The sequence below is a fragment of the Moschus berezovskii genome, chromosome 12, assembly GCF_049115385.1.
Source record: "Moschus berezovskii isolate FMDL1 chromosome 12, NW_MosBer_1.0, whole genome shotgun sequence".
Classification (NCBI taxonomy): domain Eukaryota; kingdom Metazoa; phylum Chordata; class Mammalia; order Artiodactyla; family Moschidae; genus Moschus; species Moschus berezovskii.
The window spans coordinates 83,000,331-83,025,132 of record NC_142471.1 but is presented as its reverse complement, the minus strand read 5'-3'; the positions used below and the strand labels follow the sequence as shown (position 1 = coordinate 83,025,132).

At 43.1% G+C, this 24,802-nt stretch overlaps 2 protein-coding genes across 2 annotated transcripts in view; one reads left to right on the top strand and one right to left on the bottom strand.

Annotated features, from left to right (window-relative positions):
• Positions 1 to 9,130, bottom strand: part of ENO4 (enolase 4) — a 36,631-nt gene extending 27,501 nt beyond the window's left edge. Inside the window, exons 1-4 of the mRNA XM_055424572.2 lie at positions 8,966 to 9,130; positions 4,228 to 4,356; positions 3,167 to 3,357; positions 875 to 1,020 (exon numbers count right to left, since the gene is read on the bottom strand). Of these exons, the coding sequence (XP_055280547.2) occupies positions 875 to 1,020; positions 3,167 to 3,357; positions 4,228 to 4,356; positions 8,966 to 9,130 (631 nt within the window). The remainder of the gene's footprint in view (positions 1 to 874; positions 1,021 to 3,166; positions 3,358 to 4,227; positions 4,357 to 8,965) is intronic.
• Positions 9,131 to 22,903: 13,773 nt separating this feature from the next.
• Positions 22,904 to 24,802, top strand: part of HSPA12A (heat shock protein family A (Hsp70) member 12A) — a 164,105-nt gene continuing 162,206 nt past the window's right edge. Inside the window, exon 1 of the mRNA XM_055424567.2 lies at positions 22,904 to 22,991. Within this exon, the coding sequence (XP_055280542.2) occupies positions 22,904 to 22,991 (88 nt within the window). The remainder of the gene's footprint in view (positions 22,992 to 24,802) is intronic.

Here is a 24,802-nt window from a genome sequence, read left to right as displayed (position 1 = left end):
CCACTGGTGGTCTCTACCTATGGTTCAGCAGTGGCCATCCACACCTTCCAGAAGATTGGTCTAACATGATTCCTCTGCCTTGGGCAACTCTCCTCCTCTGTCTGGGCCTCAGCATCTGAATCTATGAAATAAGAGACCTTGTCTTCATGATCTCTTTGGTCCATGGTTCTGGTGCTTTCTTACTCAATGAAATCCACACTCATCTGGTATTTAGTCTATTCCCAGCATCATACTAGGAGCTGGCAGTTCTAAATTGAATGAGGCATGAGCGTGTTGTAATTGGATAGACATGCAAAACACTGTTACAGCCCTAGCAGCAGCTCTGGAGTTAACAGAGGAACTGAGGTGAACAGTACGTTGGAAGGCATGGAGCAAAGGGCCATGATAACTTCAATTATATGCTTTAAAATGGCAAGGTCTTCCAAAGACAGTTTTCATTAATATGTTACCTGGGACTGCAGAAATGTTGGTTATGCATATCAAAGGATACCATTAATTTTTAAAATATGGAGTGGCTTTCTGATGAGCTAATGGGAAATTTGAGAAGTTGAAGGTCTCCATGTCACCCCCCACCCTCTCTGCCTTGGGCAGAAAGTACTGTTCAGAGTACTCTGTTTACTAAGTGCTTACATCCGGGTAAGAAATATTTTTTATCTTACAAATAAAAATGGAGGGCAAGATGGGGTAAAACCGTGCTGACCTAACATTGTAGCTTCAAGCAAGGAAATGGCATGGAGGATGGATGGTACCTGCTTGGAACCCAACCCAGGTGTGCAGCAGAGAGACCTGAACTTGAAAAGGTAGTCCAAGTTCAGCCTTTCTTCCCCCACATTTGTTACTTATGGTTGGTCCTACAAGATGATAAGCCACTGACCGTGCTTTTGTCCTTTTTTCTTGGATGGAGGTGGAGGAGGAGGTGGTGGTGGCGGCAGCTGGGGTGAAAGCGCTGCTGAGTCGTCTAGGTTCTTTTCCAATTCTTTTCTCTCCTTATCTTCTTGTACTTTATTTTCAAAGAATGTCCTTAATGGCAAGAAAGTTTGGATTTATAATGAGATTACTTAGGAATATCACTTTGAACTTTGGTCACGTTTTAGTGCTGACCCTAAAATATTTCAGTAGCTAAGTCTGCTTTTTAAGCTACCTAAGAACAAATCTGCTTCAATTTCCAAGATTAAAAAATGACACTGTTATAAAACCATGTTCAAGAACTGAAAATCATTTTGGCCTGGAAATAAATGTTTAAAGGTTTCGGGTGCTCATTTTAAAAATCATCTGAGCCCTGTTTATTATTTTTAAAGTAAAATTTGAAGAAATAATTTGGTTAAGGGGTACTGGATTTTCTTTTTGAATAAATGACCATCAGACAAAAAATGAGGCAAGCATAGACAGTGAAGTACATAGCACTATATGCAGGACTTTTTTTAAATTTTAGGTGGGTGCTTAAAATGAACAGCTAAAAAATTTTGCCGAACCCCAACATAGGTACCTCTAAATAAAATTTCAGCTCCCTGGAAATAAAAAGAGGCTAAAAATTTCCAGAGACAAAAATACAACAAGCCAAAAAAAAAAAAAGATATGAGAATCAAATTTGCATCAGATGTTGGTGGGGCTGTGCCTTTCAAGTACTGAAAGAAACAGATTTCAAATGAGAATTCTGTACTCAGTTAAACATTCAAACAGGAAGGCAAAATGCTAACATTTTCACATATGTAATAATACCCTTACAAAAATTTATATCCCAAATACTCTTTCCTCATCCTTACTTTAAAAAAAATTATATATTTATTTTGGCTGTGCTGGGTCTTCATTCGTGGGTGAGTATTTTCTCTAGCTGCAGCAAGCAAGGGCGACTCTTCGTTGCGGCGTGTGGGCTTCTTGCGGTGGCTTCTCTCATTGCAGAGCACAGGCTCTAGGCACGCAGGCTTCACTAGTTGTGGCTCTCAGGCTCTAGAGCTTGGACTCAGGAGCTGTGGGCTTAGTTGCTCGGCAGCATGTAGAATCTTCCCTGACCAGAGATCAAACTTGTGTTCTCCTGCATTGGTAGCAGGACTCATCCACTGTGCCATGAGAGAAGCCTTCATCCTTACTTTTACAGAATGCAATCCAACAATTCAAGAAAGAGTAAGATATGGGATCCAGGAAACAGGAGAACAATGAAGGGATATCTTATGGCATCTCTGTAGTAGGTCTAGAGAGGAACAACTCAAGACGGGAGATTTGGGAGGGAAAGTTCCGGGAAAAAAAGGAGTGTAATGAAATAGAAGGTATGACTGAGAGATGAGGAAAACAATTACGGGTATGTTACGAGCAAATAACACATATAAAGAAGTGGTATAGCATTCAAAAACTGGAGGGCTACAATCCATAGGGTTATAGAGAGTCAGACACGACTGAGCACGTACACATGCATGCACACGCGCACACACATGCTATTTATAAAAGACATAACTAGAAGTTACACAAAATTATAAAGCGTTCAAAGCCTGTAAAAAGCTATTCAAAAAAAGTTTTCTTATAAGGTCATGATACAACTGATGCAAACTAAAATGTGAGGTTACACACAATTAAGCAAATGATAAAACTGAAAGAGAATCCAGTTGACCTTCTTTGGCCACAAGGATTGTGGCATTGATCCACACAAAAGGGAAAGTAATGGTAACCCACACGTGGCTGGGTTAGCCATGTGAACGATGCTCACATGGCCATACTTCCTTGGTTTGCACATTTTAGAGTCAACCTGTGGGCAAGGCTCTGGAATATCTGGCTGTGTTTGGAGATCAGAACATAAGCACCACCCACTGGGTCATATAAAAGGATAAGAGAGGCTCATGGGGATGATACATGTGAGGAGATACAGAGGGGCAAAAGATGTCTGAATTCTTCATCCTTTTCCAGAGACACTTTCACTGAATCCTAGGAAAGCCCTATGCATGAAAAGAGGCCAAAAGGCCTTATGTAGCCTTACACAGTAAAAGTTTAATAACAGGGTTTTCAGAAGGAAAACAACACTTTATGCTGCATGTTGACGCTTTAGCATATATGTTTCCTAATTGACTCCCAACTGTACCCTATAGATAAGACACACCTGTTTCACTGGCAGGTGAAATGGAAGGAAAATAGGTACATAATTATACTGAACACCTTCGTTTCAAAGGTTCATACTCACCTGAGCACCCGATCCACCTCAGCCTGGTTGGAGGGCACTAAGCCCTGGAGCTCCTCAGTGATGGTTTCGTTGACCCACCGCACTGCGGTGCTGACAGCATCCAACCTTTCTGATTCCTCGGCTTCAATGAGCTCAGCTGAAGCGCTCTCATGGACTTCAAAGTGCGTGGAGATCACCACAGAACATATGTTCTGAAAACAGTATAAATGTGTTCTACATTTTCCCTGCCTTTCCCAGGAAATAGGAAATTGAATGTATCCAACTTTAAGGTACATGATATTTTACCACCAATTTCAAAGAGAAAATGAGAATCTATAATTTTCTTTGAGATATTTTTATAGCTATTGAAACACGGTGGAACCCGACTTCAAGGAATGTTTAAAATTATTACCTTGTTAAAATACTCTTATAAAAACCTTACACTGAACTTCATTTTTATCATTGCCTCTCCCAGAAATAGCGAAAAGGAGACAGATTTAATCATAATTATTTTCATGGATGACAATGAATTTTTCTTCACGTAGATCAGTCTACATATCTATAATTCTATGTAAGTGAGTGAAAGTCGCTTAGTCATCTCCAACTCTGCAAACCCATGGACTGTAGCCCACCAGGCTCCTCTGTCCATGGAATTCTCCAGGCCAGAATACTGGAGTGGGCTGCCATTCCCTTCTCCAGGGGATCTTCCCAACCCAGGAATCAACCCAGGACTCCTGCACTGCAGGATTCTTCACCATCTGAGCCACCAAATCTATGTAAATCTTTATGTAAATACATGAGTCCATAACCCTATCTGCAGTGTCAGAGTTTTTAAACTATTTTTGCCCCATTTCATGTCTCAATTTTCAGATCACCTTTGGGTCTGTACCAACAGTGCAAATAATAAACCATCATGGCAGACTGTATGATTCATGCTTTGTGTTCATAACTGCCTACAAATACTCCGTGTATTTCACAGACACTGAGTTTCAAAACATTAATTTCCCACTATTTAGACAGTAAATGCTAAAAAATGCAGTGGAGCCAAGACAAGAGAAGAACAGGTTTAAGTTGATTCCTACCTTGGGAAAATTTTGAATGGTGCAGAATATTTCCACTTGGAGAGTTGGAAGCCCAAGTCCATCCAGCACATTTTTCCCCACAACTTTGCATATGGTGGGAGGTTTTGCAAGTTTAGAAAAGCAGTTTGCCTTCAACATACACACACACAAAAAAAAAACACAAAAATACCACATCTAATTTATCTTTGAAAGGTCATTCACATTTACTCTAGTTTCTAGTAAACCCCTCTGTGAATGTCCTCATTCTGGGATTAGTCTAGCAGCTCTGTGGGAACATAAAGAGACTCGGATTTAGCCTCTGGTACACGAGGCAATTTGTCTATTGAACTCTCACCAGAAACTCACAGGCATGTCTTTATTTAAAGGTCCCGGTTCATTCTTTATGGGCCCTAATCTATCCTTCCATCCAAGATGCTGAAGTCAATTGGCTTCTAGAAAACTGCGATGCATTCAAACCTAAGAAGCCTTAAGTAGGCTCATTTTATTCCTCCCAAAAAGGCACCTGATATTTTAAAAGGTGAAGACTTATACATAGGCTGTACTTCATTTACCATCAGTTCATGCATAAAACTACATGTTCAAAGAGGACTGTTGGAACCTTTAGTGACAGCGGTTTCATTGATGTGGAAGAACAGAGGTCATTTGGAAGTTGATCCAAGAAACAGAAGAGAATGAAGCTGAGGGAGAAAATCCTCTCAAGGAGCCTGAGTAAAAAGATTCAAGGGACTTCCCTGCTGATCCAGGGGCTAAGACTCTGACTTCCCAATGCAGGAGGTACAGGTTTCATCTCTGGTCAGGGAACTAGATCTCACATGCTGCAACTTAAAAAAGATTCCACATGCCACCACAAAGACCCAGCACAGCCAAATAGATACACAAATAAAAAGTAAAAGATTCACAACTGTGCCCCTGTGCAGAGGGCCGGGAGCTGGGAGAGAAGAGGGGCGAGAGAAGGCCCACCCCCTCACACTCTGTTATCTTCAGACAGTATTCACTCTTTAGTTCCACATAGCAGACCAGGCCTCTGATCTTTCAGTTCAAAATCCAATGACCACAACCCACCTAACTGGTCATCTCACATCCATCAGCAATGTGCCAGCACTGAGGTGGTGCCCAGCAACTAAAGCAAAAGCCAATTTTCAAGCCATCCATGCATTTTAAGGATGATAGTTTGTATATTACTGTGCGTGTGTGTGTGCTCAGTCGCTTAGTTGTGTCCAACTCTTTGCCACCCCATGGACTGTACCTGTGAGACTTCTCTGCACATGGGATTCCCCAGGCAAAAATACTGGAGTGGGTTGCCATTTCCTCCTCCAGGGGAATCTTCATGACTCAAGGATTGAACCGGAGTCTCCTGAGTCTCCAGCATTGGCAGGCAGATTCTTTACCACTGAGCCACCTTGGAAGCCCAGGTACAGAGTAAGTATCGAAATGAAGTTAATAGAATCAGGAGAAAAAAAATATTATCTAGTTTAACTTTTATGTATTAGTAAGTTCAATTCAACAAGTAATGAGCACCTACAATATACCACATACTGTGTGAGGAGGGAAATGGAACTAACTTTTAAAAAATGTTTAATATGCACCTTAAAGGAGTGACCTGGTCTTGTTTATCACTGTATCACATTCCACAGTGCCTGGTATATTTGGGATTCCATAAACTGATTCGTTGGAAAAGACCCTGATGCTGGGGAAGATTGAGGGCAGAAGGAGAAGGGGTAACAGAGGATGAGATGGTTGGATGGCATCAGTGACTCAATGGACATGAGTCTGAGCAAACTCCAAGTGATGGTGAAGGACAGGGAAGCCTGGCGTGCTGCAGTCCTTGGGGCTGCAAAGAGTCAGATATGACTTAGCAACTGAACAACAAGAACAAAATTTGAATCCTGCATACATTAATAAAGGCCAGATACAACCTGCCTAACACAACCTTGGGTACTTTGTATACATTATATTATTAACTTCTCAAAACAACTCTGTAAGGTGGTATCACCTCAGTTCCACAGATGAGCAAACTGAATTCGAGGGAAACCTGTCCAAGATAAAATAACCAGTGTCTTAAAATAACCAATGTTTATTGCTTTGTAACAGATTTAGTGGCTCAAGCCATTTACTTGCTCATGATTCTGCAATCTAGGCTGGGCTTAACTGGGCAGTTCTTTGGTTGATCTTGCCTGGGGTCTCCTATGCAGATTCAGTCATCTGTAGGCTTGACTCAGTTCAGAGTACCCAAAATGCTTTCACTCATATGTGCAGTGTTTCAGCCAGGGTGGGTGGAACATCCAGGGGCTTCTAGGCCATCTGTCTTTCTCACAGCATATCTGGGAGGCCTCTCACATCTGCTAGGGCCTCTCTCTACAGGATCTCTCTTTCACTCTCTCTAGCATTGGCAATCGGATTTCCTTTCAGCATGACTAAATTCCAAGAGGGAGTATTCCAAGAGTACAACATGCCAGCCCTTACCAAACCTCTGTTTACATCATACTTGCCGAGGTCCTATGGATCAAAGCAAGTCATAAGGCCACGACCCCAGTCAATATAGGAGGGACTTCCATAAGACTGTTCATTCTGGTGGTGTGGTTCATTGGGGACCATCAATTTAACAGTTCATTACTGCTACAAAGCAGCAGAGCTAAGGATCAAATCCAATCTGCCTGATTCCTAGTCACAAACTCTTAATCATAAGCTTTATGAAGGAGCAAATAGTATTGCTATTGCCCACAGGGATCTCTCCCATCCCTGAATTCCTCTAATATGTAAGAGAAGCATGGAAGAAATGGCATTTGAGCTGGACACAGGAGGTTGTGTAGTATTTCACAGGCAGACAACAGGGAGAAGTTGAGGCAGATACTTTAAGTAGGGGGAATAGGATAAGCGAAGGGGAGGGAATTGGGAAACTTCACATTTTAAAAAAAGTCAGCAGGCCCATACAGAGGAGCAGGGGAGGGAAGCATAGATAAGCCTGTATACCAAAGTAGGGGCAAGCGCTGTGAGTCACACACACTGGAATGTGTTGGATCTTACTAAGCGTGCAAGAGGGAACCACAGGAAGTTCTGAGTGAGAGAATGATGGTCAGATTTGGGATGAGGAACACTACTCTGGCAGCATTAGTGGGATGAACTTGATGGGAGAGGGGGACAGACTAGCTGAGAATAAAGAGGGCCAGAACTGGGCAGCAACTGAGAAGAACTGGAGCAGCAACGGAGAAAATGAAACGGAGGTGCCTTTATGTCAACTGCTGAACATTGATTGGTCAAAGCCCAGCCCAAAACTTCCACATGCTACAGCCCACAGGGATCTTGCCCACCCCTGAGTTTCTTTAACAAACACACAGTGATCTATTCCTCAATCTGGCACACAATTCTGTGTTACCCTATCTATTACTCCAGTTATTTTATGTATCAGTGGCCCTTGTCCCTAACTGAGGTATAAGTTCCCAAAGAGCTGTGCAAACCAAAGTCCTAGTTGCCTAACAGACTGGGAAGAGCATTACACTGGGGGCAGGAGTCCAAGTTTCCAGTTTTAACTTCTGCACTAATTCATTGTGAGACAAGAGCTTGGAGTATTTTTTAAATGAGGAAGTTGGACTAGTTAACTTTCAAGAATTCCTCTGGCAAGAGACTGTGTGAAAGAGGATGGAATTGGGAGTTGCCTTCACTCATTCCTCTTGAGTGTCCACTATGCACTCTGCTAGGTACTAGGGACACAGACCTGGTTTGATTTCTGTCATTCACAATGTTCCTTGAGAAAACCATCTAAATTCACCGGGCCACGGTTCCTCTATTTGTAATACGGAATCATAAGGTTTACTTCACCGTGGTCCTAGGGATGCAGTGATATCACAGTAAGCACAAAACACAAGGTGCCTCGATAAACACTTCTCGCCCCTCCCCCGATTTGATGTATCGGCCAGGACCGGGAAAAACAAATATTTGTGGAACATCCCCTATATTAACTGCCCTGACAAGATGTGATTTTGAACCCTGTAGACACATTGCTTCTTCACTGCACTTACTCTGCTTGGTGCTGTCATTCTGCCTCACTGTAGGGCGAATCCCTACCAATCCCAACCATGGTACCTTTCAGAAGGTGGGTGTTGGTTAGTACTTACGGGTCTGGAAAGTGAGAAAACGCCTGCCTTTGTTTCAGCTGCTCACGACTTTAAGACTAAATACGCGCCAGATGGTGCGCTGAGCAGAGGAGCTAAGGGGTATGTGAAAAGGCGAACCCCACCCCGCCCCCACCCCTCTCCACAGGAGCTCACAAGCCGCCTAGGGAGGGTTTCAATAAAAAATAGGGGGTGCTACAAGGCCGCTGCAGGACGATCAGTCCAGGGCGAAGGGGGCAAGACTTTGATCTGAATTTGAAGTTTAGGTGCGAGCTGGTCAGGTGGGACGGGCATCCCCGGAGCGCACGCAGGCCACACAAGCCAAGGAGCTGAGGCTTGAAATCGACCGAAACTTGGCAGCGATGGGAGCCTGCTGGGGATGACGCCCCGGGGTGGGCTGAAGGCTACGCTGTAGCGAAAGCCAAAGGCGTTCGCTCCGTGGTCGAGATTCCTTTAGCCAGGTTTCGGCTCCGCTTCTTCCCTTCAGGGTCCCGGCGCCGCGTCAACCCAGCCGGGACTCAGCGGCGGCGCGCGTGCGCGACTCTGCGGCGCAAGCGCCCCGCGTTGCCGCAGCGCGGGGCGGGGGGAGACGGGCTGGAGGGAAGAGGGTTCTGGCCCCAGGTCCCTACCAGGTGCCCGTAGACGTCGGCAGGCTGGAGGTAGAAGGTGGAGTTGAGAAGCTCTTCCAGCCTGCGCGGAACGTCGTTCTCGCGGTAATACTCCATCGCCTGCTGCTTCAGCTTCTGCAGCTCCCTAGTGGTCCCACAGCTGCGGCCGCCGCCTTCTTCCCCCATGGTAGGAGATTTAAGGCTACAAGCGGGGGTTAGCCTGGGGGCCCGCGAGCGTCCTCTCTGTCGCTAGGCAACGCAGCGAGATCCCGACCTCAGATCTCGCGAGGCTTCCAGCCTTGGGTTCTTCCCGCTCGCGGCAGACGCGAATGGCTCTTCCGCCCTCCTCCCTCCCTCTCCCTGAGGTTTTGATCCCCCCGGGTTTGGGGTTTATTTACTCTTGAGACAGACGCCCACCTGGCGTCGCTTTACAGGACGTGTTTCCCTGACGGTTTTAGATGGGAAAACGGTTAACACTCACGAAGCGCTTTTTGCTGGGACGTGAGAGAGGGTTAGCCCCTCCGCTTCCAGCTGGGGACTCGAACCCCGGGTGTTGCCAGTTCTCAGGTGGCCCTGGGACTCGGGCCATCAGGCCTTCCCCACGTTCCCCAAGCTCCTCGCGATCAGGGAGCTCCTCCGGGCGCCGGCCTGTGCCGGCCCCCTCTCCTGGGGAGGTTGTAAGAACGCTGGGTGTCCTTCCCTAGGATGTGGAGGACTCCGCACTTCGTTCCTTAGGCTGGTGTTTACCTGCCCTGAGCCGAGCAGTGTGCTGGCTGTGGATTCCGCGGTGTCCAGCAGAGAACCGGCTACTCGCCCTCCTCTGGGAGATTAGTTTACCGTAGAAGGAAGAACAGTGTGGTCCCCCCCAAGTTTGGGATGTCCCTTAAGGACCGGGCCTAGGGTGGAGGTGTTACAGGCAAGACTTAAAGGAGGAGAAGCAGGAATGGAGAACTGTCATTGGGTCACGTTCCTTCTCCAGAACCTTCTAAAGGGGCTGCCTGCGTCCTGCCCCTTTTAAATCCAGACTGCCTGCTTGGCTTCATTACACCTGCCAGGAGTCCCCAACCTCTAGAATCTAATGCCTGATGATCTGGGGTGGAGCTGAGATAGTAATAATTGAAACAAAGGGCACAATAAATGTAAAGTGCTTGAATCACCCCAAAACCATCGCCCCATCTCCAGTCCCTGAAAAAATTGTCTTCCACAAAACCCCTCCCTGGTGCAAAAAGGTTGGGGACTGCTGCTAATGGAACATCTCACTTTCTGGGTTGTGACTGATCATCATGGGCCTACCTTGTCCTTGGTAGATGGAAATTCCTCCATGGTGGAGCCATGTCTGAGTCATCTTCACAAGTACAGCAGAGCCTGGGCCTCCCACAGGGACAGAACATGTCCTCTGCTGAATAGGTGTTGAGGGAACTTTTATTCAAAATAAGCTATTGCTGTTGCTGCTGTTTCCATTCCTCCATGCACCTTTCCTCATATCTCTTTAGATCGAAGCCTCCCCCTTCTCTCATGCACCCATTCTTTAATTCCTGTTGAGTCCCATATCTTCAGAAAAGCCATGCCCCACACTTTAGCTCTCACTGTGGCCAGCCCTTCCTTTCTTCTGAACTCCTTCCCTGCTTGCAGTGTGGGCCAGAGTTCAGCCCTCAGGGATGTCTTGACTTATGTGATGTCTTACTGGAAGATTGGAAGCATCCTGGGCTGGGACCATGATGTCTCAGAATCTTCCCTCTATGACCTACTGGTCTATTAATTTTTTGAGGACACGGACTTGTTTTGGCTTGTTCACCATTGCATTTCAAGCATCAGTACTTTATCTGACATAATAGATATTCAGTAAATGTGTTCAATGAATGGATGTATTTTATACATAATAAACACTTAACTCATAAAGGTTTTGTGGTTAATGGGTGAGTAATGACTACACCAGGCTGGCTTGAGCAAAGCCTCTATTTTCAGGAACAATGAGAAATAAGAATGGAAAAGTAGTCTGAGGTGACATCATGAAGGAACTGGAATACCATTCTGTAAGAGTGGGGAGCACCCCCAATCTTGTAAATATAGACTGGGCAAGATGGAAGTGGTGTTGGAGGAGGTTAACTGGCAGCAGTGGGTAGGCTCAGTGAGTGTTTGGTTATTAAAAAAAAAAAAAAACATAGATGTAAGAGCCTAAACAGTAATGATAGCAATGGGAAGAGAAGGATGAGATAGGTAATAGGAAGGGAGGATGAAAATTACTGAGTGGTTGGATGTAAGGTTGGGGAACCAAAGATGACTCCAGAGAATAACTTGTAGAATTCTTTTTTGGTCGACAGAAATGTGGCAAGTGAGAGAATGATCTGGTTTTGATGAAGGGAACATGGTGCATTTGGTTTTAGATATGTGGAGCTTGGGGTATCCCAGAGGACTGACGATGCAGATGTAAGGCATCCACAGAGAATTTACAGTTGAATAAAAATAGATAAATCCTCTGGAAGGAAAAGAGAAACCAGTCATCTTGAACTCAGGACCTAAATATTCAGGAATTAATTTATCTAGGACAGGGGGAACAAACGAAAAAGACTTAGAGGAAAAAAAAGAAAGTGCACATCCCAGAGTCTAGTGCAGAAAATTTTGGGACTCTGTTAGATGTGTGTGTACATATGCATGGATTAAAATCTAAAAACATATACATTTCCATGTTAATTGTGTCATCCTTTGGTGATGGGGTCTTTTATTTTCTTCTTTTGTATATGGTAGTATCTGATTTCCCTGAAATGAGTGTATCACTTCTGTCACTTTGAAGCATTACATTAAAAATATTTGAGAGAAAGATCAAATGTTGTAGGAGGATTGAAGACAGAAAAGATATTTTTAGGAACTCAGTTCTTCCCTTATGGATCATTCCATCTTCTCAAATAAAAACTACAGGCAGGCTTAATAAGTAAGTAAATCCACCTCCTTGTTTGCTTCCCTCATTCACTCAATCAGCTGATATTGATTTAATGCTTACCGTGTGTCAGGCACTGTTCTAGGCCCTGGAGGAAACACAGTGAGTAAAGTGGGTAACATTTCTTCTCTTCGCACCACTTAAGTTCTATTGGCCCTTCAGTAGCACTTGCATCCTAGTGAGTCACTGGGACACTGAACTGAAATAATAACATGTGAAAGCATTTTGAAAAGTTGGTATGCTGGGGGTCTGATAGCCTATTGGTGTCGACAGATCCAGAGTAAATACAATTATTATGCATGACTATTCCAATTTTCTCCTTTCCCATAGATATTAGAAATATTAGGGTTACAGCTGTAAAGTACATTTATGCGTGTACATATGCTACAGACTTAATACATGTCTGTGTCAGTACCTTGGTGGCTGTATTTCCATTTCATCTTGAGACTGAATGTCCAAGGGCACTTACAGAGCGTCAGAACTTGAAAAAGATTGAGTGCGGCTCACCCTAAAGATGTGAACTGGGGAATACATGAGGGGAGGGAAATGAAGGGAAGGAAAAGCTCAGGTGATATAGAACGTTCTGGAACATACCCAGCGAGAGAGGGTAGAACTATACTCTCCTCTTTTAGAGAATGGGGCACCCGCCCCATTGTTACATTTTCCTCATTGGAAAGGATGGACAGTGTGGGACAAGGACCATTTGCCTGGGAATGAGAAAACTCAGACCGTAGTCCCAGCGATCTCCAAGACCTTCTGGGACCTCATGAATGAAATGAGCGGGTTGGACTCGATCAGTGTTTCCTAACCTTTTTCGTTATGAAGACTCCTTTTAAACGACAACAAAAGATTGAGACAGCCCCCTCCCCGCTCCACAGCCCGTGTAACAGTGGCTGTGACTATCATAGTGTCTATGAATTCAGTGGTCCCTCTAGAGGCATTTGTATTTCATTCATGGAAATTTTGTACATATGACAGAAATACATTTACAGGCAAGCCATTCTTCAGTGTCAGGGGGTGTGTTTGGTGTGCGTTTGGAATTATAGGCAACTTGCCCACATCCACGGGTTTCTCACAGACCTTGACTGAGTGAGAAGCACTGAACTGGGTCTCTTCATTCTCAGATCTGTACTACTTGTAGCTCTGAGTCAAGATAAAATACCAGGATTTGTTAGTCTGTCCCTATCTGCTAATTGAAGATCCTTCGTAGAGGAAATTAACCATTTTTCAGTCTGCATTTCAAAAAGATTTTCTAAGCTATGTCAGACATCTCCCAAATGAATGGGGATGAATAAAGATGTATTTGTTCATTTTTCCTTAATCCTTTCCAACACCTTTATATAAATTAGAACCTGCTTGCCATGACTTTAATCTTTAAAAGTGATTATTTAGATGTTATTTCAGGGTTGCTATCAAGTGCTTGTTAATTCTTCCTTCCTGCAGTTCCCATCTGTGTGGAATATAATTTTTCATAGGGAACTAATGAACATGATTGCAGGTGCCTTTAATCATAGAATCATATGAGCTGGAGACAGAATAGATGGAGATGCTGCATTTTCCTTATCTAGAAAATGGGAGTAATAATGTAACCCTTCCTTACCAAGTTGTTATGAATGAGAAATATGATTGCCAAGCTAATTGCAATATAAATAGCTGTAAATGAAATGCTAAGTAATAAAAGTAGGAATGATTTGACTAATAAAAAATGTTTTTCCTAACTCAATATTTTCATTACTGATGCCTCCTGGCAGTAGTCATTTCCAGTGTAATAGTACTAACAGCAACAAAACCCACAAAAACTAACAGCAACTATCATTGATGGATCACTTTTATATGCCTGGGTCTTTCCTTGTATCATCCCATTGAATCTGCAGAACAGTTACAAAAGGTAAGTGATTGGCCCAAAGTTACACAGTTAATAAAGAGCAGAGATGGAATTTAAACCAAGGTCTGGTTGACTCCAGTGCCCACACATTTCTTACTGTGCTCCACTGCCTCTCAAATCTAGAACTTTCAGGCAGATTCTGATCCCCATGTCATCTTTTGCAAGACTCTTGGCCATCCTCTCTAGAGAAGCCAGTTGGGTTCCTCACACTGAGGAAAGGAGCCTGGGTAAAGTGGTAATCTCTTGATCACTGGTTCTCAGTCGGGGCTATACACTAGAATTACCTGGGGATTCTACTAGATTCTGCCAGGATTTTAGCACCATTAGAATTAAGTACCATAAGAAGGATTACCTATTCTATTCACTGCTGTAGTATTGAAAAATGCTGATGTCTGGGCCCTTAAAATGGAATCTCCAGCGATGGGACCCAAGCATGGGTATTTTCTTTTAATATGTGATATTAATGTGCAGCCAAGGTTGAGAACCACTGCTCTAAAAGATTTCTTCATGGATTGTGTCATGAAGAGAATGATTACAGCTTTACCCAGGAATGGGTTGATAACGGATGCTGCCAAGACGATCTGGAAGTATCGGGTCTTGAATCAGACCCCATGGGTTCAAATCCTGGTTCTTCCAGTTCCCAGCTGTGTGACCTTGTACAAGTTACTTAACCTCTCTGAGCCCATTTTTCCCATTGACGAGTATTTTCAACAGAATTGCTATGATTTAAATTTAAAAATCCATGTGACCTTCTTCCTGCTGTACCCCAATCATAGTAAATTATGTCATTATTACCAAAGAAATTAAGGAAAAAGAAAATGTAGCATTTTTTGCAGTTTGGTGGTATTGTCTGAAAACCTTCATTTAGCTTTGTACCGGCATTCAGATGGAATTGAATTAAATGATAAGGGGAACCCCCCCCCTTTAAAACAATATTAGTGGCCTTTAAACCTTAACCATTTTCACAAAATTATAAAGTTGATGTGTTATTTCTCTCTTGCTTGCCAAGTGTAGCAGGAAGCTGGAGTCATAGTCATAAAGTAAGTGTTCAAAACTGGTATCCTGTCAAAGGCTGTTTTCGATTCAGCCTTCTGGTCATTTGTTCAAAGGGCTTTGACACAAGACCAAAAGATCCTGTTGGAGATGCTGCTGCTGGCAGTTTAATTGGTATTTTTCAGGGTGTAGACACACAATTTCTATATAGGCAGAATGAAACTGGAAACAGGGCAATTAATCCAGAGAGTTTAGATTGTAAGGAGAAAAGGAAAAAATTAGGCAAAAGAAATTCTTTTAAGCAAGCTATTTTGCCATTTTTAAATAGATACTTTTTAACTTTATAGAAATAGATACAACTTAAAGAGTATTTTTGTGACATAATTATGGGGCTCATAAAGCAAAATGAATGCATATAAAATATTCAACAAAGGCCAAGTTTTCTAATTTGTACTTTTCTTAATATGAAAGGGGCAAAATAAATGTAGTAATTGCATTTATTATGAACAAAGAAAAAGTTAAATGTATTTTCCACATAGGGGGCAGCAAAGAAGAGAGGAATCCTGGTTAAGAGGGACCAGTTAGATGTTTTATCAAATTATAGCTAAAAATGTTTTCTCTTATTACTGGCACAAATATTGATTGGGTTTGTCTCTTGGCCCCTGAGAGTTGTGAGCCTGCCTATTTTGTTGTTGCACTTGAGTGAGAGCTAATATTAATAAATTGTTTGACTTTTGTAATTAAACATAAGAACCCAACTGAAGGGAATTTTTGCTTCCTAGAAAATGTACTTTAATCTGATTCAGAGGAATTATTTCATATTAGCAAAATCAGAAGACTGTCTGTTCCTTTGTAATTGATGATTTCTACAGGCCTGGTCATGAATCTCATGGTGATGTTAAACCTTCAAAAAATTATTTGGGAGATTTGAAAAATTCACTTGTCAAAAATTTAGGATTTGACTCTTTACATTTATTATTGGCAAAATGTAGGATTGTTTGTTGTTCATGTTGTTTTCTCTTTTTATTCCTTGATTTGCCTTTTTTCTCACATTTGAGAAGTTTGAGAAGTTCTTTGAATATTAAAAAAAAATACCGGTCTAGATGCGATGAGAATTATTTCTTGAAGAATTGTGACTTGAGGGAGTAAATTCCCATGAATTTTTAGTGAATAAAATAGGCAAATTCCTCAATATTGATTCAATTACTTCTCTTTCATATATAACAATCATATGTAAGTTTTTATCATTGGTCTCCAAAGTTATTTAAGGAGGCACTTGCGAATGATTCTCTAATGCAGATCTAATATGTTAGATTCAATTCCTGTACAGTTTTTTTTAAAAAACATATGTAATTGTGTTGTATATTAGCAAGGGGTAATGGATCCTGTTTTAAATTAAGTAATACAATTATTACATTTTGTGATTGTGTATTCAGTACCTTAGGAGGATATTATAGAAAGGAAAGTAGTAATCATCAGTATCAGTTTTTCAGAAAAGCAAATACTGTTTCCATTAATACTTGAAGGAGAGACATAATACAGTAAAAATTAAAATATTATTTCTAAAATGGAAGGAATTTTAATATATCATTAGTGATGTCTATCTTTGTCTTGGGCTATAGTCAGCATAAGTATATTTTAAATTCTATACAGTTGGGGAAAGAAGGAAAAGAAACATGCAAGAGAATCTAACACAGTAATACTCGGACAGAAATAAAGAACTGAGGTGTATTAGGGTGATTTTGTATGATGGTATTTGCATTTGAAAGAAGTAATTGAGGCAAAAGTAAGGTTTGGAATAAAAGTATCGGGGTGCTCACTGGTGTCCATTTCTTTTCGTGTGCAGAGATGCGGCCAAAGGCAGGATCGAGAGTAATCTGGGGTCCACCCTCTCCTCTGCTCCCAGAAGGAGCTGCACTTGTTCAAAGGCTACTGTTAGACTGTTGTAAGAATGTGAGTTGATTTATGACCAACAGAGTGACTTAATATGTCCCTGAGCTTTTCTAAGGAGCCATCTCTCCCGAAGTTCATGGCCATATATTTGTATGACCTTTATGGGAATTTGAAAATGAAGAAGATTGTGAAATGAACTCACGAGGTAGGGAATTTCACAGAGAAGGGCCATCTCAGTTAACTGTAGATGTCGGTACCTTCTAAAGAATTTTTCTACCTCTAAAATTTTAAAATTAGAGTCCCTGTTTGAGAGAACTAGTACCAGATTTCTTTTGGGGGGGTATAAAATTATTCCATGCCAGCACTTACTGGAATTTTATTCACTTGTGCATTTGACCTGAACTTTGGTTGCCTAATCATCACTGCTTTCTTTTCTTTATAGCAAGCTGACAGGATATAAGGGAAAAATAAAATTTTTGTGCTGGTTTTGAGCATACAAAATCAAAGGCTGTCTTTTGTAGTGTAAGAATCAAAGAGTATGTTTTATAGCATAAGAACAAAAATAAAGCTTTTAATGTATGATATTTGAAATAGGTATTTATCAATTTATAAGCTTAGAATGAATATTGTCTTATGTATCATTTATTACTTTACTGAAAATAGAGTCATTTTGAATTCTTAACTAAGACCATCGATAGAAAAATATAAACATACAGATATCCAATTAATATTTTTTCAGTATATTTCTCATAAGCCTACTGTTAGAAAATTAGTTTCCTTTTTTGGGGGGGATAATTACAAATCTAAAAAAGCAAAAATGCAATCAAAATGAAGAATTCAAAAGTATAATCTCTCTTTTCATTTATATTTGGAATAGACTTTTTGTCTCCAAGTATTATTTGTCCTATGAGAACGAAAGGAATCACCACGTGTGTTTTTTTCTTAACTAGAAAGATACCATTTTACCTTCCCCTGTGTCTGTTGCCTGGGTTTGATTGTGACTCACCAGGGGATGCCTCGAACTCTTCACACTCTTTTCCCAGCCCTGATGCTAAGATAAAAATACACTACCCTACTTGACATAAAACCAGACCCTGGCTGGTGGACCAGAGACCATCACACACACACACACACACACACACACACACATACACACACGCCTATACCCTATGGGGTAAAGGCTCAGCTGCCACCTCTGAGTCAACCTACATGATTTTTATGTTTATGAGCAACTCACCTTGCTCTCCAAATTTAGACTTTAGGACTGTACACCTCACCCCATCCTATCTCATCCATTTTTGACAAAACGCATAGCTAAAATTTTAGGTTTTTTTTTTTTAATGAACTAGTCCCGTGGGTCTGTCATACTTGTGTTGATGCCTAATGTGTGTCTGTTTCCAGTAGATATTTTGTAATAAGCTATAACTCTGAAAGAATATGATGGGAGGAAAGGGGCCATGATCCTGTATCAAACAAACTGGAGAAAACCAGTATCGGAGCACTTAGTGCTTTCTAACTTTTGAAAGGAAGGAAACTTTGAAGCAAGGAAATTGTAAGGCACAAGAAAAGTACGCTAGAGTTTCTCATGGGGGAGGAGAGTGAAGTCTCTGTTTGTATAGCTTCTATGATGTCTGAATTAGTCATGAAAAACTGCAACTGAAGTGTCTGTCTGGATGATCCCATGCATTGAACCAAGGGATAAAAGAGTAAAATCTTTTTCTTTCCTTAGCTGGTGGTTCTATATTAATTCAGAAACTGTAAAGCAAGTTTCAAATTGACATCCTTTTCTAACTGGAAAGCAAGAATACCTTATAATAGAGAATACAAACATTTCAACAGGTACTGTTACCCACCTGCCTGGTGTTAACTTTTTATTTAAGCACAAAGGGTCTTAACATTTCTGTGCGTTAACTTTTAGTGGATATAATCCATGAACACTGAGTAAATAAAGGGCTCAGGCTGAGAAGCCTGTGGCTTCATTGCGAAAGTAAATTTACAGAATCTGATTATGAAGCATGTTAGGTCTTCCCTTTCAGAACAGTAAGCATGCACCTTTCATCGGATAGGTGTGCATAGACATAGAGATGATTTAGCACTTTAAAATGCATTCTTTTTTTTAAAAAACACAAGTCTGGGAATTCCCTGGCAGCCCAGTGGTTAGGACTCTGCACCTTGACTGTAGAGGCTCAGGTTCCGTCCCTGGTTGGGGAATTAAAATCTCAGAAGCTGCATGGCATGGCTAAAAACGAAACAACCCCTCTTCAAATCCAAAAGCAAAACAAACAAACAAACACATGCCAAACATCTCGACAAACTCTTTAGTATGAAGTTCAAACACGTGTAACCCAAGGTTAAGTTCTACCTTGTAAAGTCAGGTGGTTTAACATGTGCTATGAAGATCTACATGAGGAATAGGAAGTGCAGCCCTGTCTTGTCTCTGAACTTTGGAATTCTATGCAGACCTCTTGCAGCGAAGATGCAAAAGTGAAACCAGTCCTGGCTTCAGGCAGATTTGATATTCATTCCCTGATGATGCGCTGGTTTGGCTTATTTTCTTCCTTTTCAAATATTCTTCCTCTTCCCCCTTCCAGAAATATGGTGAGCCAGCATTAACAGTGTCCATACAGGCTCCCACTCCAGGAGTTCACGTAGACACCGGGCAGGGGCATCAGCCACAGGCCAGCCACCCTCCCACTCCACCCCCGCCCCCATGAACACCTCCTTCCCAGCACTATTCTGCTCCTGCTATGCTTTACGGGGGTATCTGGGATCTGGCCTTGATGGTTCGGGTGCTCCTGGCCTCAGGGCCTTACTTAACTCAACACACTTTTCCTCTTGTCTTGACTGCTTGTCTGATAGGCAGAGCGGCTAGAAATAACTGTGTGATCGGGTTTAGTGCTCATCTCACTATTTGCCCTGATAGGAATCATTCTTATAGATAAGTAAATCACAGAGCCAGGCAGAACTTCCACCCCCTCATTTTACAGACCTCCCCCTACCCGCCCCCAAAAGAAAAAGACCTTCCCTTATAATAAGCACATAGAAAAAATAAATTCCTGTTGCTGGTGAAAGATTCTGAACGTAATTCTCCTTATGCAAGAATCAGTTTGTTTAATGGGTTTAAACGTAAAGAGTTTAAAGATTTTCTTCATCATATGCGTAGATAAAGGGAAAACACCTTTTATTATATATATATGTATTTTGATGTAATATGTGTAATTGCCCTGGTATCATGTATATTCTGACAATATTAAAAGATTTAAAAGTCTAAAATCTAAAATTCCAAGAAAAAAAGTGTTGTACCTGTTTATAGTTATGAAGCTTGTACCACAACCTTTTAGAGGGTTTAGATTGAAAAAGTTCTATGGCTTTCTTCAGATTTATACTTTCAAAATGACCTTTTTATAGCCGAGTTCCCTATACTCTCAAGTAAGCAGGCAGATGTTTTTGCCTTTTTTTTTTTTTAAAGTACAATAACAAGCATGTCTTCTGCCCTTCATTAGCTACAAAAAATATTCATGACTCATCCAGTTAGAAGGTGATTCACCTGAAGCTTGGTTCCCAAATTAGTAACTCGGCAGCATCTCATTTAGCAAGTGGTGCTTCCCACCGATGGCGCGGGGGGGGTGGAAATAACCCTCTCTCTCTGTCTCTTATTCAGATACAAACTTAAGCTTTCGCTTGTCAGAGGAAAATGAAACCATCACGCACCACTGTTTATTTCGCTGGCAGCTTCATGCCTACGACAAAGTAATTTTTCCCCAGGTGAATTACTCCCTCACATTGGTGCGGCAATGACTAATAAAGATATGAAAACTCCTTAAGTGTGAGGTCCCCGTTCCCACAGTGTGTCACTGCTGCCGCCAAGTGACAGTTTTGGAAAAAAATCAGCAAATCTTAAGCAATTAGAGAATGATTCCTCTTTCCAAACGAAGGCCCCTGTTACCCCTAGACAGAGAGATTGTCTTCTTAGGTGACAGGAACTGAGGAAGAATGCTCTCCTCAATCAGCTTGATCCACGTGGGCGTCACACCCCCCGGTGCCCCCCGCGCCGGAATTCGGGGCTTCTGAAAAAAGAAAGCCAGGGGTGAATCAGAAAACAGCTTCTTGGGCTTCAACGATTATATCCAGTATTAAGATTGAGGCTGTTTTTAGCCCAGCTTGGGTCGTGTCCCATAGTCTCGGGCAAAAATCATGCTTCGCTACAGGGAAGGGAAATGGCCCTACAGATCCATCCAGTTTCCAAACTGGAAACTTTCGCAACACGCCAGCGCGGGGGGTGGGGTGGGGGGTTGGCGGGGGTGGGGGTGGCGGGATCCTATGCAAAGATTGTTCTCTTGAGCAGCCCCATTCTTGAACTGGGCTAAGAGCTTTTCAATTGCCGTGACATTTTCAGCCAGGGAAGCAGCAGTCGTTGCAGAGCCATGTTTTACGGGCAATTACTTTATATGATCAATGGAGCAATTCCCCTTCCAGAAAGGAACCAAAGCGATCAAGTTAAATCATTAAAGAGAGAAAGAGAGCGCGGGGAGAAAAGGACTCGTCTCATCAGCAGGTGCGGGGCTGCGGGCTCCGCGGCGGCGGCGCACAATGTCGCTGGCCCTTTAAGACAATGGCCGCGCTTCCCCCACCGCCGCCCCCGCGCCCCCTTCCCGGTCGCTGCTGACAGGTCTGAACCTCCCTAGCAGCCCATTGTGGCCGCAGTAGGAGGCACCTGCAGAAAATGTGCCAAAACCAGGCAGGGAGCGAGAGCTTTTCAATAAGCTCCGCAGCTGGAGGGACGAAGCAACACCAAACAAGCCGGCGCGGAGCAGGCACGTGATGGGGAAAGGGGTCACCGCCAGCCGCCTCCTATTGGCTTCCTGCGCACCCGTCGGTTCAATTTGCTGACATCCACTAGCCAGCTTTTCTCTATTTGCTTAATATGCTGAGGTATTTAGCTTAAAAGCACTAAATGCTCCATCACGACGAGCTGCTTTCTCCCTTTCCCATTTACTGTTATTAAGGACATTTTCCCCCGTATTTTCTCTCGCTTTCCGCCCCAAAACTAAGATTGTTTTCTTTCGCTCCTCTCTCATGACTACTTACAGGCATTCTCCACCACACGCTGCTGCTGCCCGCTTGATTTTACTCGTCTTTAATTCAGGGACAAATAAACCTCTCCACACTGAAGGTCTCTGCTGCTTTCCTAAAGCGCAAGCATCCTGGCTGCCTTAAGCACAGGTCTGGACAGGGCAATTGCGTTTCAACTTGGCAGACGTTTTTTGTGCATCTTCTGAGTACCTTCCCTGAGGGCTTCGCGGTCAAGAATCTGCCTTCAGTGCAGGAGATGAAATGTGGGTTCGATCCCCCGCTCAGGAAGGTCCCCTGGAGGAGGAAATGGCAACCCACTCCAGTATTCTTGCCTGCAAAATCCCATGGACAGAGGAGCCTGGCAGGCCCCAGTCCACGGGGGTGATGAAAGAGTTGGATTCGACTGAAGGACTAAACAGCAAACAACTGTGTACCTACCACTGTCCTTGGGGCTCTCAGAAACCCAGACATGAACAAGACCGTGCTCCCCTTCTTGTACTGTTTAAGGATCCTTCAGAGATAGGAAGTGGCTAATATAGCCGCATTTGTTCTGCACCCATGCACTTTTCTGTGGAGTATTGGGTTGGCCCGAAAGTTCGTTGGGATTTTTCCATAACGGGTTAAGGAAAGAATCAACAACTTTGGGGTTAACTGTATACTTGCAGCCCTTTTGAGAACAGGCAGAAGTAGAGGTGGGGTAAGGAGGGACCTGGAGGTGCTGGTGGTGGTGTGGCTTTGTGGAGCCTGCCTTGGGAGTCGAGAGGACAGACTGGCAATTTCAAATCTCCAAGATAAAATAGATGAGAACCTCGATTTTGGGAGCTCCTAAGCATCTGAACTCCTTCCTTTCACCCACCACTTTCCAGTTCTCATGATATTTCCATGTTGTTGTTGTTGTTTTTCCCCTCACTTGAAGTAGTAAGGCATTATCTCTGTCTTACAGATGAAAACATCTGAGATTCAGGGCAAAGCATCTTGCCCAGGGCCCCACAAGGAATAGGTGGTAAGTCAAAGGCCCACAGCAACTACTCCTCTGCCACCTCCCCCGCAAACTGTGGCTTCCCTTCTACCCTGGGCTGCCTCTCAGCCTGTCTGCCCCGCTGAGCACACAGTTTGAGAGCAGCCTGGAGGCCCCCCGAAGTGATGTGTTCACAGTGTAACTCTCTTCTCCTTCCTACAGATGGAGAGTGTTGGCGTGTACAGATTCTGTGGGTGCACAGCAAAGAACAGAATGAAGTGTGATTCCAGGTGGGAGATGACCGCTTCAGGTAGGAAATGAGCTGATGTGTGTAAGTATCAAACGCATCTGAAGTGGTCACCCCAGGACATCATTCCTTTAGAGGGTGCTTGTACATCTGTGCGCACGTCGTCCTAAGGTATTTGCTGAATCGTGGCTTGCTCAGAGTGGCTTGTTCAGAATTCCAGCACGTCGTGAGAGGTGTGAGAAAGAGGATCTCAGGCACTCGGCTCATGAAGTCATTTCCCACCTACCCGAAGCCCAGGGTGGTCGGGGTCCACGCTCACAAGCACGGCTCGTGGAGCGGGACTTGACATCCGTGTAGCCTGGCTGGCGTACACTGGCCCCCTGCTCTCCGGGCACCGGGCTAAGGCAGGAAGAGATGGTCTCTCCCCTCAGCCAAGCTTGTTTATGCTTTAACACGTCTCTACTCTCAGAGGACTGGTCCTCTTCTTCCTTCTTCCCAAGTGCACCCCCCCCCACCCAATTCTGGAGAAAACAAGCGGACTATTCATGTAACAAGAGAAAGAGTGAGCAGGGAAGGGGGAGAGATGCCACCGACAAACTCCATTGAAAGCCGCTGGCTGTTCATTTACATTCACACTTTTAAAAAATGTTAACTAATGATGTTAAATGCTTTGCCAAAGGTCCTGGCAGGTCAGTTGTAGAAGTGTCATTTCTGCCTAATTAGGGCTCTTGTGGCTGCCCGGGGCCTCCCAGTGCAACTGGTGACAAGCCGAGAGCTGACAGCTTCAATTGATCCCAATAGGAAGGTTGGGCCGGTCATGTTTTCCAACTCAGCCAGGTGTTTGCTGAATGGGGGAGGGGGCCTGGCGAGATCTGAGCTCTTCTATGATCCTTTTTCTTTCAGGGCTGCCTCCCAAGTCCTTCCCTTTTGCCTGTCTTGTCTTGTGTCAAGGTCAAGAATGGGCTTTGCTAAATCAGCAGTTTGGGTTATCTCTGGGAGGTCATTAGCAATCCCCAGCCCAGACATTTCAAGTGGTCTCAGACCCCAGATGCTAGATTTTTCTTTTTCTCCCTAAAAAATCAGAGGGTAGGGAAAGAAAAGTTTTAGGTGAAAAACAATAGTAGGAGAAAACAAAACAAAGCGAAAAAGACCCAGAAAACTCTGCATAGCCATCAAAGCATTAAGCTTCTGAAGACATTCATAATAATAAAATTCCTTGAGGAGAAAACAGCTAAAGCATCAGTGCTTTAATTAATGTCTTTAATCTTTCACTGAAGAAAAGACAGCAGTGAAAAATCCTAACGTTCCACTGGATATAGAGAACCTGGCACATAGTAGGAGCTGAATAAATAATTTATTGTTTGATTTTTCAGGAGAAAAATCACTGTCTGAGAAGCAAAGAGTGATTGATAGAGATCCTGCTATTTCCTATGCTTACTTTCATTGTTCCTACAGCGCTCTTTGAATTTCTCAGTTGACTGTGAAATACGTGCTAGGTTGATGTACCACATGATGGCACACACACACACGCACACTAACTGAGTCTGTTAGAAGGCCTGGTAGACAAGGAATGACTGGATTAATACATGGGGTTTTGGGAGCAGTGCTGTGTTAAAGGGAAAAACATGAACTGAAAAAAAGCCATGCTTATGAAAATCTAAGACCAGACCCCAGGATTGCAGTTCTGAGGAGGAGATGGGAGATTCAGGTGATGGGTGTCTGAAACTTTTAAGTTTGCAGCTTTCTTTCTTCACATAGTGATGCCTTTCCCACCTGCTGCCCCTGTTTTCTCTAACATGGGACAGGGAAATGTAGGGCCAGAAAAAACAGACTGTCTATTGGTTTTATCAAGGAGTGTTGTGAAAATAAAGGAG